The sequence below is a fragment of the Pagrus pagrus genome, assembly GCF_965226575.1.
Source record: "Pagrus pagrus genome assembly, chromosome: 12".
Lineage (NCBI taxonomy): Eukaryota > Metazoa > Chordata > Actinopteri > Spariformes > Sparidae > Pagrus > Pagrus pagrus.
This window is the reverse complement of record NC_140196.1, coordinates 25,844,113-25,863,806: the sequence shown is the minus strand read 5'-3', so window position 1 is coordinate 25,863,806 and position 19,694 is coordinate 25,844,113. Positions and strand designations below refer to the sequence as shown.

The 19,694-nt window shown below is 39.6% G+C and overlaps 1 protein-coding gene across 2 annotated transcripts in view; it reads right to left on the bottom strand.

Annotated features, from left to right (window-relative positions):
- The window catches only part of brinp2 (bone morphogenetic protein/retinoic acid inducible neural-specific 2), a 246,528-nt gene that overhangs the window by 74,472 nt on the left and 152,362 nt on the right, over positions 1-19,694 (bottom strand). For both annotated transcript variants that reach the window (XM_084369785.1, XM_084369786.1), the window contains 2 exons: positions 19,415-19,596; positions 9,007-9,112 (listed from right to left, as the gene is read on the bottom strand). In XM_084369785.1, the coding sequence (XP_084225911.1) occupies positions 9,007-9,112; positions 19,415-19,596 (288 nt within the window). The remainder of the gene's footprint in view (positions 1-9,006; positions 9,113-19,414; positions 19,597-19,694) is intronic.

Here is a 19,694-nt window from a genome sequence, read left to right as displayed (position 1 = left end):
AATGGACAAACTGGGCATAAAGAGCCAGAAAGAGTGTGTTGGGAGGAGGTGGGGTGCTTTATTTATAGGACTTTAACTAGTCAGTGATGACTAAGTGAAACCTTGATCTTTTCCTAAACCTTACCAAGTGGTTTTGGTGCCTTTATGTTGAAAATAAGTGGACATTTCATTTTTGTTTGCACATGTAGTCTAGGTCAAACGTGACCCAGTCACAGTGGACTGGTGGGTCTATTACACAGTTTGGCTTGTACAAGGCCAGTTTTAATCTGGGGGTTGACTGAGGACCTTTAAAAGATGGTTCTGGTGACTAATCACTGCGGGTCTTATTGAACCTTCCGTCAGAAGTAGCCAAGCTGTTCATCTGATTCTGGGATGACTCATATGTAAGGCACAGAAATGTTATTCTCTTCTATGAACACCAATCCTAAACTTTGCTTAGGATGTAGTTAGGGCATCCTCTATCAAATTTCATCCAGACTGAACATTCTGGTGAGAGCAGGATTACTTTCTTTGCTTTTTTAAAATTATGTAAACACCAGAGCTGCTCAACTCCAGTGATGCACTGGTGTCTGCATATGTGTCTCCTCACACACTCCTGCATGTGTTCTCACTGGACTTGCTGTCCCTGGAATCTTGATGTGTTATTGATGCACTCAACTACAGCACCCACACTTGCACGCACAAACACACATTCATATACACAATAGAACTGCACAACTAATAACCCAATGGGTTTAATTTTGAAGGCTAAAAGACTTGGAAAGATGTTCAATAAAAATATTAAGACATTCCGCTCATCCCCTTCAAAGCGTTGCTCTGAGCCAAGGCTATTTTTGACAACCATTAATGATAATAGAAGGATGGCCACTGCTGGCACAAAAGCAGTGGTCTTCATTTCACAAAGGCACATGTGCACACAGACCTAAACACTCAGGCAGAGGCAAAGGTACACGACGTACACTCGCAAACACACACACACACAGGCATGCAATCAGAGTCAGAAATCAGAAAGAGTAAGAACAGTGGAGCGTTGAAGCATTCGGGAATAGAAAATACAAAGAGATTTTTTCTGACTTGCCTAGAGAATGTACAGCGCCGAGCTTTGGAGTTTGTACCGTATCACCACAACATGATGTAACACTTTTCTTTCCTTTAACTCTGGTACTGTTTTTTTCCCTTCTATGATTTTTCAGTTGTGCAAAGGTTCAAACACAAAGAGGCTGCAAAGATAGAGTTGTTCATCCTATTACAGTGAAGAACTTTACATGCAGGAATTGGATTGATGGACAAATTAGTGGACAGTTTTAATGGAGGCAAACATTTTACAGATGTATTTGACAATATCTCCCCACAGAGAAACCTGTTTCAAAATATCTCATTCTTATCTGTACCGAAGGTAATCATTAATTAAGGCAGAAGGCACTTAAGTAAAGACGTAATTTAGTGCTACGAAAGCCAGAAACAACTAACATGACCTAATTTTTGTTGATGGAGCTGCCAAGATAAGAGTTCTGATATCCTTTTTAAACGGAGCTCATCAGGCTAATTGGTTGGAATTAGAAGAGGAGTTTACCCTTGTGCAGTGGTTGCACTTTTTCTAATTCCATTAAAAAAATCAACATACAACCGAGACATCATACATTACACAATTAGTAAATAGAAGGATTAAGTGAGATGCTCTTTCCCTACTCACACCACTATCTGATAATCACTATTATCTGGGAAGAGGGGAGCTCCAAAACTGACTATCCATTTCAAAAGACAACATGTGAGAGTGCATTTAAGGGTTAATTCAATTTCAGCAAAGAGAAATATTTCCACAAATAAAACTTCTTGAGAACTGGACCTGATAAATGAAACATCTAAACTAATTTTCTTTAAATACTTTAAATACCAATACCGGGTATTTCCATGCAACAATCAGAACAAACTGGAAGAATCAGAGGACAGCCCTGCTCTGATTACACATGGCATGTGCTATTAATTATGTCTGGTCCTCTAAAACCACTACTGACACAGTGGACTCCGGAGTGAGAAATTCTTCCTTTTACTCTACACCTCTTGGTCATTTTTGGGACGTGGATTATGCTCATAATTAAATCTCATATGCACACACATCTCCTTATAAATAGGATGTATCATTGAGCTGAACGGTGCTGTTGAGAGAGATTAAAAAATCAAATGAATTAGGATAAAAATACAAAAAATGTTCTCGCATGTCGCCCATTGTCATTCCGTAGTGTAGAGTGGGGTAGTGAGTTCTGTTAGAGCTTAAAGCAGCTGCCTTCTGTTGGAACAAGGTTGATGAGAGCTGTGAAACTAAACCAAACTATAAAATAGTATAAATAATGGTTTAGCAAAGTCTATGTGGGTTCATCTCTAAAAATGACACCTGTCACATTACCAACATGTTTTCACTCCCAACTCGTCAAATACGCCAACTTGGTCAGTGGTCCTAAGCTACTACACTATACCTACTCCTCTTGCGTCAGTTTTGCAAAAGAAGGGCTCTGTGGTCAAGCTAGCAATAATAAATATGCAACGTCTGGTTACGTACTTTCAAAATAAAGCTGCTGACAAACAGTTCACATATTTTGACATACTGTATTATGACCTTTTGACTGTTATTAACCTTGTGAAAACATTGCAGTTTGGGGCAATAGTGGATTACGTTTAGGAAAACATTCTGGTTTGGTTTTGAATAATAATAATAACTACATAATGTAATAAACAAATGATGCACTGGGGGGGGGGGGGCATTTTCAGAAAGAGGTAACTACAGCGTCAAACTTTGAAGCATATGCTACTGACCAGGCTAATGTATTTGACAGATTGGGATTGAGAGCGGGCTGCACACTGGACAATACACATATTAATATAAACATGTCATCAGTGCAGTGTTAATGTTGTTGCTTATTTAGTCACAGACATGACTTGTTTCTGGGTGCTTTAAATCGCCCTTCATGGGAATCATGAAGTAATCGTGAAGTAATCATGGGAATTTGTTCTGGGAGTATCTAAAGGTACGTGTGTGAAGCAACAGTCTAAAATGCATTCATATATGTAAGAAGAATGCTTTACAACATCTAATCAAATTCAAGGTTATACATAGCGTTGCTGTTCTGAAACCAGGCTTTTTTGTTTGTTATGTTGTTAGATGCACACTGCAGCCAGATCCCATGCTGATAATACTCATCATTTGAGAAGCACAGGCACACTGACTGCATTCGAGCGACACTACTGCCTTTGGCCTTACAATAGAAAGGAAAATTATACTCTGAGACATCTGAAGTACCCACTGTGAAGCAGTGACTCAATGAAATGTCTGATACCTTACACCTGGGATTAGGTACAGTCTCAAGGACAACCTTAAGTGACGAGAAAGTTTGGTCCCCGTTTGTCTCCTTTTTAGAAAAGGTTACAGATCAGCTCAAGTGATTTTTCCTTATATGATAGCTCCTAAAGGAAAGGACAAGGCCGGATGGTCCGCGAGGATAATGGTGTTTTGATATTCTCTTTTCTTTTTCGCTCTTTTAATCTTTTTGTCTATGAGAAAGTCTGCCCACAAGGCCGTTCTGTTACAGTATGTGCTTATGTGCCCAAAAAGATTTTGTGATCATCCCGGGCAGAAGTTGTGATCATCATTTCAGAAGTAGAAGTAGTATCTGCTACTGAATTATTAACACCTGTAGTGCTACACTCCTTAGAAGTATTTTTTTCTGGTTCGTCAAAAAGAAAAATGGAAATAAGGTAGTGAGCATAAGCAGACCATGAGAGCCCTCACAAAACACAGGAAAACAACCCTGTGGGACACTGTGGTCATTTGACCTTCTGAAAACTGGTATATCAAAAAACAGAAAATAAGGTAAAATCAGTGCTATAGGCTAAGCCGGATGTAACAAGACTACAAAGTCAGGAAATAATAAGGTGGGTGTGCTGTTGCTGCACCATTATGTCAGCTTCTTCTATCCTTAAACTCATGACAGAACTTTACACAAGTCATATTTATCTGATGTCATCTAAGGGGAAACACTTGTTCTGTCATCTCAGAAATAAGGAAATGTCCCCAGCTGCGTCGACTTTAAGTCTCCTCAGATGTCTCATTTAACTCATTCCGTTTCATTGTGCATAGAAAATAACAAGTCATCTAAAGGGGAACTTTATAATTGACTATCTATGAAAACAGCAGGAGGTGTGCTGTATTATTGAAAATAACTACATTAAGATTTAGAGCAGTATGCTGGTGGAAAACACTATCAAGCAAGCAATGGCTCACTTTAAAATCCTCAGTGACTTAGGTTGCATTTCCACTGCAGTACTTTGGTTTTAATACCTTTTGAACCCTACCTAACTTGGTAGGGTTCAAAGGGTACTATAACGATGGTAACTGTACCTAAATGCCAGATCTGCTTTGCGTTTCCACAACAGACAGTACTCTTAAATGTAGGCGGGAGGTTGGAGGTTACCACTTTCACCAGCATTTGGGAAACAACAGGGGAGACTGTTCTCAACTCTTAATAAGCTGCTGCATTTATTAATTGATCTGTAGTCTGCATTACTGCCCGACTGACATATACAAACTGATAACCTTTTTCCCCCTCTGCTCTGCTCGCATTCATCGCCGCTCACTCATTCTTGCATGACCACTCACTCCTTACAATCCGACTCTCTCTTTTGCTCAACCACACAATCTCTACACACAGCACATGCGTGTAGTTGTTTATTACAGCAAGGGAACAAGCTTTACCTGAAAAAAGGCGACAGGCAGCGAGAAAGAGGACTGCTGAAAAAGCAGGGAGTGAAATCACACTTCAGAGTGCAGTGGGCGAGATGACTGGTTGTTCAGACTAACCAATCAGTGGGCTGCAGTGTTTTAACTCCACCTTTAAGTGTTGGATCAGTGTGCTAGGTACCTCAACAGAAGGGTGTCAGAAAAACAGGACAGTATGGAAAGGTTATTTTGGTACCATCCACAACTTTTAATAATGGAAATGGAAAAATAACCTTTCCAATGCGACACAAACTGAACTGAACTGAAGCAGACTGCTCAGCGGAAACAAGGCTTCATGTCAGGGGTTCTCAACCCACTCAGAAAGCGGGGGAGGACATGCAGAGTTCACAAGAATTCATGAGGAAAGTTCAACAATTCATAACTCATTCGAAACATATGGTTTAAATATGTAAGAAACTGGATTCATTTATCCAGATCAATTTTAAAATTAAAAACATTGATTCGATTTTTTCTATAATCCCCATTACCTCAAATAACACTCCCCAATCCTTCAATCCCCTCCTGAGGGGCTGCCACAGGATATTCAATCCTAGAAAAGTACAACAGCTAGCTTCTAATATTTGATATGGTATCAGTATAATATTTTTCAGTCTCACATCTTATCCTGCAGGTAGAATGTTTATAAAATACCTACATCAGGATCAACATCATTAGAGATGTGGACCAGCGCAAACAAAAGAACATGCACTGTTGCAGTGTCATCTGCCAACAAAAAAATCCCTTTTCTTTTTAAGTTCCAGGCAGGTGTGTTCGGAGCAGAAGCATAATCTTCGCAGAGAATTGGGATCATACGTCCCACCGGTATATTAAATATGAAAATCTGTTAAATAAGGCAGGTTTGTTCACCTCAGTGTTAAACTGACCCCAAAATGCTCTGGATGTGTAGTGTTCACCGTTCATTGAACCCGTCCTGCTTCATCTTGGCACATGTGCCAGCCATGAGCAGTGAACACAACAGCTGTGTGTGTGCGGCTCACTCGCTCTCCTCAAGATTTTGGGTCAGTTTCCTTTCCTCCACATGCAATGTGTCGATTTCTAATTCAGGAGGAACATAAAAACCCAGTCGGTTTGAATCATGTCATCAATGGTACGCATGTAAAATATTAACAAGTGTGCTACTTTCTTGACTCAGCTGGACTAGTGTTTTCACGCAACATCAATCACTTGCCTTCTGAAAATTGGATCTGCTTGAATTATATACAGATGCAGCCTCTTAAAACGCCCCGTTCCTCCGTGTCAGGGCCCGTACCAGTCCGTGACGGGTGCGTGCTCGGACCGGGAAGAGCCTCAAATCCTGGGCCTCTGCAGTGAGAGCAGGGTCTCTGTGCATGGGTCGCACACTGAACTACTGGGGTGCCATTTCAATCGGACGAGAAAGATCTACATTGACTGATTTCATGTGCTTAAACAAACTAAATAAACACACAGTCGTTTTCATGACTGACGAATCATGGTCCATTTCAGAATAATATATGTATCGTACATTCTCGAATTATAACTACTGATGCATTAATGCACTCTAGGGCTGCAGCAGGTAAAGGATGAACTAATTACAATAACTTTATACACTGCTGGGCGGCTTAACCTATAATAATAACCTAGCTATAACTTTAGATTATTGGTATAAAATATAAATAAAGTAAGTACAGTAACCACAGGCCTAATGCTAACTAAACTAATTAAAGCTTTTAAATAAATGAAGTGGAATAAAAGTGTCTGAGATACAATGGAGTAGAAGAATATGTTTCAGGTTTAAAGGGTATATACCCTGTATATGTTTTTTGTGAGGGAAGGGCCATCTAATGGTGACACCCTGCAATTGAAATAATGGGCATGTTTACAGTGGAATCTAGGCACACCCCCAGGAGGAGGGGGGACTCCCAATGGCTGGCAATCGACTGGGAACCGGCTGGCAGCCAAAAGGCCTTTGGTTGGAAGGGGGAAATCAAGGCGTCTGCATCTGTAACTATACTGCGTTGCTGGGAACTGACAGGGTTGTCATTGTGTTGCAGCTCAAAATGCAGACATATTCACAGGTGGCAAGGGTATGACCTGCAACCTATGTGTGCATATTGCTGTGTTTCCTGGATGTATTTTACTGATCACTCAACAAGTAAACATTGGTTTTCTTCTGTTAACCTGCACAAGAGTTAATCCTGTAATGTATGTTTTTTGTGTGTGTATTTTTAGCATGCACTTAATGCCAGATGTGTCATTTAGATGTGAATCAGAGGCTGACTGGCCAGTGATGATTGGTTCTTTACAAATACAATGAGTTAAGTTATTAAGTTTCATTTATTTGTGAAAAAAGCCAGTCATTTGTGAAAATGCCCAGTCCGCATGTGACGTTATTCTATTTCCACAAGTCAAATGAAATGTGTCTTATTATTTTTGGGAACCAAAAACATTCACAAAACACAAAATAAAAATTCAGATATGTCACAGAATAAACAATCAAGTGAAACACTAAAATATCCCTAACTAATTTTGAGTAGTATATGAAGAAGTATTTTCAGGCAATTTCATGTGCTGTGTTTTATTTCTATGTGTGGGAATTCTAACCTACATATGAAAAAAGCCAATGACATATGAATGTGTGTAATTCATATGAGAAAATGTAAATTTCACATGTGGTAAATTTCATGCATATGTGAAAAAAGCCAATTACTTCAATCATCCAGCTCGCATGTGGCTTTATTTTCACAAATTTAAAGTTTAGTTCACATGTGAATTGTGATTTTCACATGTACGTAAAAAGGCAAATTTCACATTTGATATTTACGTAAGGGCTGTTTCATTCGGAGCCAAACAACTGCTGACACTGTTATGGCAGAATAACTCAGATGCTATTTGTGCAGGCATAGCCTCATTTCTCAGATCTCGAAAATTGGCCATTGGCACTTTGAATTTACCATGCTAATGGCGGCTCCTCACATAAACCTTAAATAGTCTTCACACTTGTATCCTTATCAACCTTATTTATACACTATACATAGCATCTACCTGCAGCCTGTTCACATCAGAAAAATGAACACATAGACTGACTGTGAAAGCAGATTATCATGACTCATGTTTACGTTTCTAGTTTGGCAGCGACCTCTGGTGGCTGTAGTAAATATTATGGCAGCAAAGGAGGGAGTCATGCGAGTTGAAGTCACTGGGAATGATGGTTGGGTTGAACAAGCACAGGACTTTCATTCAGGCGACTGCTGTTCATGTCCACTGTGTTACTAAAACTAAACTCTGAGTTATTTTATTACGTAACGTATTTAGGTGACGTCAAATACAAAACAAAACTAAAGTGGTGATCAACATATTCAGTTGTTTAGGTATGCGGATGTGTTTTCTAACTGAAGATTTGACCCTTGGCGAGGTGATACATTTCTTTTGACTAATAATAGTAATAGTGGTCTTTTATAATTGTATCCCAGCTGTGAATTAAAAAAATATCACTTTGTCAACAGATCTTTACTCTTGAGATGCAGAGATGAGTTATTTAACTGGAGGCTGACATTTTGACAATGGCTTGTTTGCCTCAAAATAAATACAGAAGCTATAGTTAGTGCTGTAAAATAGTATGTACTGCTGCAACACATTATAGTGCACATTACATTTTTTTATAATTTACACAATTAATTACAAAGTTAATGAGGTTATTAAGCCAAGAACATTATCCAGAGCTCTTTTTGCAGCATGGTGGAATGTGTAAGAGAGGTTTCTTATTCCACTGCTATCCCCATCGAAATAATTTGTTTCGGTTTTATCAAACAAGAAGGCTAGTCAATAGACTACCACTTCAGCTTTACGTGTGTACTGAGTGTTCCAGGTGTAGTTGGAGGGGTTAGGTTGGGGTCAGCGTGGCCAGACACAGTCCATCTATAGCCTGGTAAGATAACAGATTCCCCATGAGACTGAGAGCCAGTCAGGCAGAACAGACATATAAACTACTGCAGCGTAAAGTAAAGGGTCATCCCGGCCAACTACTACACACAGGAGGTGAGAGGCTTGGCAGGGTGGTGGATTGAGGTGGCAACACTGTGTGTGTTCAAGTGTGTGTGTGCTAAAAAAAAAATCCTATCCCTTCAGTGGACCTTTTCTTCAGGGCTGTGACTCTCTGTGAATGTGCCCATGAATTTAAGATGAATATACGTGAGAGAATGCATGCGTGTGTGTGTGTGTGTGTGTGTGTGTGTGTGTGTGTTGTCATGCCTTACCTTTTAGGTGGATCTTATTTTCCGGGCTGTGCACCAAGACTGAGCTAACTGAATCCAAGCTGTCATAGTTACTGCAGCCGAGAGGGCCCGTCCTTGTTTCAGTTACCTAGGAAACAGAGAAAGGACAGATCTATTTACAATATATGTTGTGTTTTTTTTATAATGTCACATTAGCAGTGAATGAGGCAGATGTTTGTTCCCGTTTCAGGCGGTCTAACACACAGCTTGTGGCAGGCAGAGCGTGTGAAGGCAGGCAGAGGACTGGATGTGGCAGAGCCCTCTGACAGCACAGAAAACTATTGCCATCCTTTGCTTTACCGGCACACCTGCAACCACAGCTGCCCACAATGTGCTGGCTGTCTTGTGGAGAACAGTGGAAGGGAGGGAGGGACGGAGGGAGACAAGAAATGTGGGGGAGAGAGCAAGTGCAGGTGTTTGCAAAGGATGATTTAAACTCAGAAGCAGCAAAAGCAAAGACAGGAAAGGTCACGTTAGGTCGAATGAATTTCAGCAGACGTGTGCTGTTGTGAGGTCTGATAATAACAACTGTAACATGTGTGTTTTTGAAGGCAACAAGATTTGTGGGTGTATCAGATAATAAGGTACAATATTACAGATGTCATGCATGATCATGCCACTGGCAAAGTTGCACTGGTTAAAGAGAATTACAATTGACTCTTCTTTAGAAATGTGATATGACTCACATGCAATATTTTTTTCTGATAAATAATAAGAGTGAGCAACACACAACTTTCAAAGTTTTGCTCAGAGGTTAAGTGTGTGGGATTTAGTGCAGATTGCAACCAGCTGAACACCCCTTGTTTCATCCTCCCCTACGGTGGACACTAAGAAACATAAAAGACGCTCACTGGAGCCAGTGTTTGGTTTGTTCGTTCTGGGCTACTGTAGAAACAGCAGGGCAGTCTCACAGGTATCAAAACACAACAATTTTTAGTTTTAGGTGATCACACATAAAAAGAAACACATTACTTGTTTTTGACTGCAGGGCAAAATACAGCCGTAGCCCATATAATAACAGTTCCTCCCACAACACAACACCCAGGTGGACACACATTTTCTCCTCATCAGGCTCAATTCTATGATGTTGTTCAGGATGCTGGCTTGTTAATACTTCTCCATCTGTTGATCAAGCACTGCTTGAACATCGTTTAGTCAGCGCTGAGTCAGAAAGAAGGGCTGAAGTAAAGTTATCTAAAAAAGCATGACACTTTCCAATTGGAGCAGGCCATACTCTCTGATTAATTTATTTACAGAGACCCAACATTTACCCCATGAGCGTGCACAGTGGATGTAGTCTGATGAGGTATGTGATCCGCCGGTTTTTAATGATCTCTGTTTTGTGGCACATTTGTGTTGACAAATGTTACACACAAGAAAACAAACACAGAGAGGCAAACTCACCTCCTGGCAAAGTGAAGGGAGTCAATAGCATATATTTAGCGGTATGAAAAAAAAGACATGATCATGAATTCATAATTCGAGATAAAAATGAAGGCGAGTTCGATGACGGCGATGGTCTCATACAATAATGTGAAGACTCCTGAGTAGTCATGGGTCAGATTGTGGTCATGTTTACGGTCTGCACGGCTGGTTTGGGCCATTGCAACATGGTTTGTAGTTTTAGATAGTATTACGGTAGGGGAAAGGAATCATTTCTTGCAGGTTTAAGGTTTGGTTAGATTCAGGCACTAGGGAAACATAGCAGATTGGATTTAAATACATAAGTACTTATGAATAATATTGAATTTATAATAATAGAAATAAAAATATTAATCTACCCTATTTAGAAGACATGAAATGCCTATCTATCTTCTTCACTACAGTCAAGACCACTGTTGCCCCCTTATAATGATGTTCCAACATGATTCAAATACATAACCACTAAAACAAACTGAGGGTAGATCAATGAAGAATTAAGTAATATTTCTTCCATGGCTCCAATAGCATGGGTAGTCAGTGGAAGAAAGAAATATCATCTTCACACTTCAGGGTAGTGTTATGTTAAATAAAGGACTCCTCATCAGCTGCTTGATATCCTTAAAAAATGTGCACTTTTGTCAACACTGCTGTATTTTTATAAATTCCTCTCATATACCTGTTTTCTGCCCCCATCTCAATGGGAAGAACAAAGAAGAGCAATCTTCACATCCAGTTATATATGTCTCAGTAGGAACTAAATGGAGTATTTTCTCATACAAGGACAAATAAAACCAAGTTCTCTCCATGCTGAAATCTCTGCAATCAAGGTCAATGAAATATTAATTGTAGCAGAAACATTTGACCTGGATATTAAAGCCTCTAAGATACATGTCATGGAAAATATCATAAACAACATCCTACTTAATGTGTTTTGTAAGCTGCTGTGCTGTAGGGCTGATTGAAGAGAAAAGAAAGTGCAGACACAATAATGAGAGAAACATAGAGGACGAGAGTCGAGCAGTTAAAGAAAGAGAAAACGTGTTAGAGAATGAAATGTTTAAAGATCAAGCATGAAAAAAAAGACAAAAAGAGCATGAGGAATGAAGACACAATTTCAAAGAAAGAAAGAAAGAAAGAAAGAAAGAAAGAAAGAAAGAAAGAAAGAAAGAAAGGGTGATTGTTGGAAATGGTACGATTAGAATAAAACGATGGATATGAAGTAATCCCAGCTAAATCACACAATTTGGCAAATGATGCAACCTGTGACTCCCTAAAATAGACTCACTCCTCCCATCGTCACACTCTGCCTTACAATCAGATTGCATCTATAATGAAAGAAATGGAAGCTAGCCTTCAAGGCATTACATAAGATCCACATCTCAAACATCTCTCAAATATCTTTAAAAAAAAGACGTAGCTGAGATGTAGTTGAAGATAAGCCAGGGATAAAGAAGAGAAGCAAAGGGAGATTAGTGGAGGGGAGAGAGGCCGTTTTGGGTTGTTGTTAAGTCACAGATGTGGGCTCAGATAATCTCTGCTTTAATAATGAAAAACTGTTCTGATCTCACTCATGTTGTTTTACTCACTGTGGAACAAAATCAGTTCTCTGTTCAACTTAAATTCATTCTAAAAATGTTCTGAACTCAGACTCTGAACTAAAAGGGAATTTTCAGAGACAGCACATTGCTTACAAAGTCAATGCAAAGATGCTAACAGGTGCAGATTTGCTTTGGGTGGTGTAAATCAAAGACGCATCAGCCCTTATGCTGAAGTTGTGCCACATCACACACATTTTCAAGAAGAGAGGAGCAGAAAGCTGTCTGGAAGGAAGATATCACATACAGTATGCTGTTAGTTAACTACAGCTAACGTCTATTCAGAGGGTATTCTGTGCAGTCCATGTTTACTTGCTCCAAACAGCCAAACGCTCTTAAGGATTTCGCTACATGTTTAACACAGAATCTTCAACATGAACTTCTCCACCAGTAGTCACTCACTGGTGAGTGAAAGCCCTTATAAGCTCAGTAATGACATAAGGTATGTTACAGTAAAGCTCACTACAAGACTGTGAAAGAAGGACGCATGATGTGATAACCTAACAAAACAATTCTATTTCGGCCAAGCAGCCTGAACTTAATACTGAAATGAAGAGAACCAAAATAAGGGCAAAATGTCATGTCTATAAAGGTGATGCAATTGGTTAGCTTAGAAAATAAAAGATGTGGTCAGTGGCTTTGTAATTTCATCTTGTGTTGTGAATCGATTTCACGATAGGTTCGTGAAAGTAAAACATGACAAATTGCAGTCTGGACATACCTTTACAGATCGTTTATTAGCCTATTTATTATCTGTCACATTTTTATAGGAGGCCACATTAGTGTTTTCCCACTCAAAAGTCTACTGGTAGAATATGTTTGAGCCAACCCCTGGTTAAGGACGTGGATTCGGTGGAATGATCATTGATAGAACAGTTTTGAAAACAACAATAGCGGCTCCTAAAGAGGTTAGCATAGATGCTGTTATAGCATCAGTTGCATCAGAACTGGAAAGTGTGTTTCAAAGAACAGCACTGAAGATGTTTCTAGGTGCTAACCTCTGTTTGCTGATGTTAATTGTGAATTTAACACACATAATTAATATCCCAATAGGACGCAGTTTATACTTGCATTCTTTTGTTTGAAGAAAGCATGAAAGATTCGGAGCTGATAGATTTCCGCTGTGTTACAGCGAATACACACTGGGCTTGTTTGTAACTCATGTGAGGAACTTCAATGATAATCCACCTGAGAGCTGCCACCCCCGTTGTTGCCTTTGTTAAAAATTCCCAAGAGCTCTTCCCTGAGTGGATGGTGCAACCTGGACCATTTAGTTTTGAATGTTTATTCAACAATGTGCATTATTCAAACATGAAACATGGCAGTAGTGTGTGTTTTCTGATGACCCATGAAGCTTTTTTTACATTCCCATAGCAGGTAATATAATCAGTAACTGTTTCTATATTGTACCTGAATAACATAATGCATTAATGTTCATATTTCAAAACTCAAATTGCAATTACGGATCTATGGATGTTATTTGCATTAATTTAAGCTATTCTTACATCGATGTAGCCTCTTTATTGAGGCAGAACACATCAGAAGGTTGCAGTGTCTTGTTTTTCCTTTAAATGTACAAGGAACTTTTGACTGCTAATGAAACAATTTGATTGAATAATCTTACGTAAGATACACAAATAGATAGATTACCACATTGCTATGCATCCTACAAACAGCTGTGTTTAAAATAGAAAAATAGCATTAGAAATATGTTGCTTCTCTCCTCTTTCAAAAATTGAAGTTCTTTGTAGCTGTTTTAATAGTAGTTTTTGAAGGGGCTCTTACTTTTGAATGGTTTTGATGGTCTGGCACAACTAATAAGGGTAAGGCTGCATTCGCCCAACAGCAAGTTTTTGCAGATTTTTCTAGGTCAAAGTGATGGTGTTACACAACACTGCAATATATTCAGTGTTTTTAAAATTCTGCCCTGCTCATGGATGTAAATTGGAAGGACCAAAAATTTATTTATATAATGTAGTACATAACATAGTCTAAAATGTCCCAAACCTACAGTGAACTGATCCTACTAACTAACTGAGTGTAGTGCGTTTATCAAAGCCTGACACATCTTATGCTGCATCCCAGTCAACATCAGAGGTTGGAACTTCCAAGTTTCCAATCCAAGATGGATTTGCCCCGAGTTTACAAGTAGGAAGTGGCATTTTATCGAACGTGGGTCGGAAAGTTTAGAGTTCCGAGTTGTCTGCTCCTTCATTACCATGAACACAAACACAGCAGTTCATTTTGACTCGGTCCAGCGTACACCATCCTGCCGCTGTAAACACTCACTAGCACAAATGTGTATTGATCTGCAGCCAAAAATAGCCACCGACAAATGCTCCATTTCCTCCTGTTTGAGTAACATTTGTGAAAAGCCAGTGCCCAGCTGTTTCAGGAAATGACTTGCTCATTTAAAAAGATGAACTAGATGTCTGTGACTCGTTTTTAAAGATGTGTTCAGTCAGACGACATGGACCTGGGACTCAGTGCCATAGATAGGGTAGGAATACATTGAGGAACAGACCATTTTAACTGCAAGATTAACGACCCAGGAGTAATTTCTCCTGCTATATGACATCATCAAATATAATTTTGACACCACAAAGGAATATGGGAGATTAAATTGCTGAAGATTTAAAGCTGGAATTATTTTTCAGGAGCGTAAAGCTTAAACTTTATCCTTCCGTCACTGTATATTGGTCAATAAAAAAATCATTTCTACAAAGTTGTTTTTACTACAACGTGATGAGGTTTTATAGATGAGTGAAGTGTCTGACTGCAGTTTCCCCGCTGGTTTTGGCTCTTGACAACTGCAGCGCTGTGATATAAATGATTCTGCCTTCCTTTACATCATACTGTACAAAGCCAGTCCTCCTCATTCCCAAACAGAATATTTCACACTGATGTTACGGAGGGTTTAAAGAAAACTGTAGTCTAAACTGGACATGTGATTGTGGTTACTCCACTTTATTGCTGGAGATGAAGGTAATGTTTTTTCCCTCCCACCTCCTACTCAGCGCTGCAGCGACATGCAGCCCAGAGGCGTGCGTGGACACAGGTCAAGTACCTCCCACTCAGTGTCGCTTCCTCTTGGGTGATGAGTTGATCTGGCAGAACGCGGCGTAGCAGGTGGCTTGCATAGCAGAGGTCCTCATTTGCAGAAACATGTAAGGGATGCTCTTCCCCAAGTGGGAGTAGCTGTGTGTTTGTTGGGTTTGTATGTGTGTGTATGTATGTAGGCTGGTGGACAAAATATCACTGGGTGTTTGCAGTTGCTAGAGAAAGAGACTATTTTCCTGCCTGGCAGTCATATATGCTGTAACTTTGGAGGTTCTCCGAGCATGTCCAACTAGTGAGAGTCCCGCAGGTAGACCCAATACACTCTGGAGGGATTATGTTGTATATCTCACATGGCTCAGAAATGTCTTGGGATCCCTCAGGAAAAGCTGGAGGTTGTGGCTGGTTAGTTAAGCCTACTGTTACTGTGAGCTGGCAACAGATAAGCAGCAGAAAACAGAGTACATGGATGGAATAATACATTTGAGAAGGTTGTAAAGCCCATCAAAATGTGGATTAAATTATTGCTGCATAACATTAAAAATCCATGACTTATTAAACAGCAATCAAAGCTAAAGTTTTGAAAATGAAAGCAACATGTTTAGTTATTATTTATGAGGAGTTTAATAGTCACAAACTCAGCTAATCTTCTTCATCAGGACTGTGTCCTTGTCTCTGCACTTGGTTTCTTTGCTTTGGTCTGACAATCTTGAACGATAACATTTTCAAATGCTTTGCTTAATTTGAGCTAATCTTGAATAGAATGTTTTTAAATCAACTATTAGTTAAGAGTGGATATTATTACCATATATGTTTATGTATAAGGCAGTGTGATCTTAATGTCTAGGCTTAGTGTCTTGTCACAATCAAGACTGTCAAAGGTTGGTGATATCCCATATCATTTCTACTTCAAGCTGCCAATTTAGCATTGACCAGAGCTCTACAATCTCTCCATGTACCCTTTGGTTCCGCAGAGGAACCCTCAGGGCACATACGTGGTCGGGTTTCACTTCACTGACCACGAGCATGTTGCACAAATTCTGCTGCTGACAGTGAAAGAGAGGATTTATTTAAATCATCAGGATCATTTTACAGAAGCATAGAAGACTCTCTAGAAAACTATTGTTAAATGGAGGTTATTTTAATTTCACAGTTATTTAGACAGTTTGGACTTGTTTCAAATTGTCCTTTTTTAATTCAGACTAAGATTCATAGAATATGCCCAAGTGGAAGGCAACCAAAACAAACTGCTGAATTCCTTGCATGTATGCTTGCTAAACTGAAAAAATACAGATTTCTTCATTTCAGACTTTGTTGGGATGAAATGTTTTCACCTGACAGCAGCAGCGTTTGAATTATAATTTGGGTTGATTTCCTCAGTCGGAGTGTCTTGAGCTTGGGCTGTGATAACTCTGCGTCTTCTCGGCTGGCATATGATACCTCTGGGGCAGCTTCAATTCCCTACCTTATGTTATGCCGTTGCATCTCGCTCTCCCTGTTTTAATGTTACTTTTACTAAAGCTTCACCCGTCACAAAACTGCTAGAAATGTATGAGGTGGGCGGACGAGAGGACTTTTTGCTCTTTAGAAGAGTTTGGGAGAGTCATTGGTGTGTCCTTGCTGTTGACAGCTTGTGTTTCTCAAACCCTGCTGCAGAGATGGGGAGGAAGTAGAGTGGCTATAATGGAAGTACCCCATCATGCATTTTAGAGCAATTCTTCCTTTTTGATGTCCTTTCTGATAGGAAAACATGGGGTGATTTTGCAGAAAAAAGTAAAGCAAATGTTTTTCTCTTGAACTCGAGTTCACTAAAAGTCTACACCAAACTACATCATGAACAGCTATAGACCTTTCATTTTCAGGTAGAATCTTTATTTAGAAACACGTGTTTCAGCTGCCTGATTCATCACCATGGCCAGATCAATCTGTTTGTAGGGCAAAATTTGATTACAAGACCCACCCATGTCATCGCCCCCATTGTACTCAAAGTCCCGAGTAGTGCCTCTTTACAAGACAGGATCACAGATGAAGTAATAATGCTTACGTCTGAGGTACAACTAATCAACGTGCAAATATTCAAATTATGCACAGCCATTTGACATACAGTAGAACTGGCACTTTTGGGGACTTTGTGCAAGTGCCCTGTTTGATTTATAACTCAACTAGATGTATTATTAGAACAGCTTTTGCTTTAAGGATATCCCTGTGTTCCATTGATTTAATAATGACGTTTCATATCAAATGTTTAGCAAAACCTAGATTCTAGTTAAATTCCATCAATATCATACATAATTTTGCATTAGTTTGTAAAACTGTATTTGAACCAAACCACAGAATCTGACACCTTGTCAGAAACTGTCAATATTTTTGACTAAGGACATGCTGTTGAATAGGCATGCGAAGCAGTGTGAAGCTGAATGTGTACAGTGTGTGTTTCACAGAATATCACTGGATGGACTGAAAACGGACTAACTGAAGCAGAAAACAGATCTTAATGGACGCCATTTTTACTCATCTACAGCTATTGACTTTTTTTGCAAAAGATAAAGGATGGCTTTAGTGCGAGAGTCACTCATTAGCCTGATCCTACAGACACAAATGTATCACAATGAGCAAGATTTCAGTTTATAATTAATTCAGGCTTAGCAGATAATGTGTTTTTGTGGCCTTATGTTGTCAGCTGTTATGACTAATATGCCACATTCATACTTCAGTGAGCAAGGAGATTCTTGTTGTTATTGCCTGCATATTTAAGAGGTGGTTTGCAGAGTTGAAGCTTGTCAATAAATGTAAAAACTGCTCTGAATATAGAGAGGCTATCTGTTTTCCTTTTTTCCCCCTTTTTGCACTCTGAGAACATCCCGCACTGAAGCAAAGTTTGTCCACAGCATGTTTTCACTCATATTCCCTGTAGCTGATATGTTATGTAAAGGTTGTGCAACAAACTTTTTTTCAGTCATTAAAATTCAATTTCATGTTGTCATACTGATCTAACTCCTCTTGCAAGGTAAAAGCAATTTTGCACTTGGTCCAGAAGGCCTTTATGTTCTCTGTTTCTGTTAAAGAAACATTTGAGGCTTTGTGGGAAAATACATTTTCGAATAATCAAGTGCTTCAGTCACCCTTTTCAAGCGTCTCTTGGCAACAAAAACGGTCAATCTAACCTCTGCATCTGCCGAGTGCTGTGTTTTCAGCAACGGCACTTGGAAATGAGCCACCTTATTCAAGGTACACACAAAGTTGACACTTAGCAATTACTCATTTGAGTCAGAATTGCTATTTAAGTTGAAGCATGAAAGCACAGTCCACCCACCCACAGACCTGCTGTCATTACATATAAGTCAACAGATCTGTTCTGACGTGAAGAATGTATCCCTTGCTTTGCTTACTGTCGTCAAGAGGGGAAAAAAACAGGATTTATACAAGGTAAAACCAGGAGGAGGGGGTAATGGGATTTATTTTCCTGTGTTCTTTGAGTGGATTTAAAACAAAAATTGCTCCTCTTTGCAATTAATGATGAGAAGAGCTGGCAAAAGCCTGCAGGTGGGTTTTGGATAAATGACAATTCACCACATAAAGACAAGTCGAGTTTAACGTGCAGGCGAATAAAGTGAACCAAAGAACAGACTTATGTGCTATAAAAAAGTGTTAAACCACTTTTAATTTAGTCAGAGCCACATTGATGACAAAATCAAACAGCTCTCGCAATACTAATGATAATTGCCATGTGTTTTAACCCTCATGTGATACAACTGCACACACACCTATAGGAGAGCACAGACCAACAGGTAACCCAGTCCAGGTGGCATACAGTATAGTACAGTATGCATAGATAAACTTCTCCCACTGGGACTTTAAAGGAACTTGACATTTGCCATGCTTTAGTGGCTCTCTGGGCTGCAGTGCATACGCTGTGTTTTTAATCCAGCCTGCCATTTTTAACAAATGTCCTTGCAAGCTCTCTCCTGTCTCCCCCCGAGCCTTTGAGGAATGATGCACCTTGAAAAATAATCTTTTAAAAAGACTGTTTGTGTGCATACCTTACAAGCAAGCAGACCTATTTGTTACAAGTGCAGCGCATAGTAATATATCCCAAAGGGACACTTTTATAGGAGCGTTAATGTTTGCGCATCTACCTTGATGGGGGGTTGTTTTTGGACCTGGAGAACTGCAAACACAAGTCAGAGCTTAGAGTGCATTTGCATAGGTGCTATATATTGAAATAGACATTTTCCAGGACTATTTGAAAGTAAAGTATATAGATGTGCATTTGTGCTGTGAGTAGGCTTAGTCGCTTGCATGCTTGTGTACAGTACCTTGATAGCAGAGGTGGCAATCTGGAGGTGGTGCAGTCGCCTTAGGGTGCTCTCTCGATCTGTGAAGTAGGAAGCAGCCAGCTGATGGAGCAGCTCCAGGGACACCACCGAGCTGTTGCTGCTGCCCTCCGACTTCTTATTCAGCTTCTGCTTGTCCAAGAAAATGGTCAAAGACTCCTCTCCTGCGGATGAAGAGGTTGACTATGTTGAAAAATCATTATTTCATTTTTCGATTCGATTGAAGTATCTGAAGGGTCATTTCCATTGTTACATTCCACCA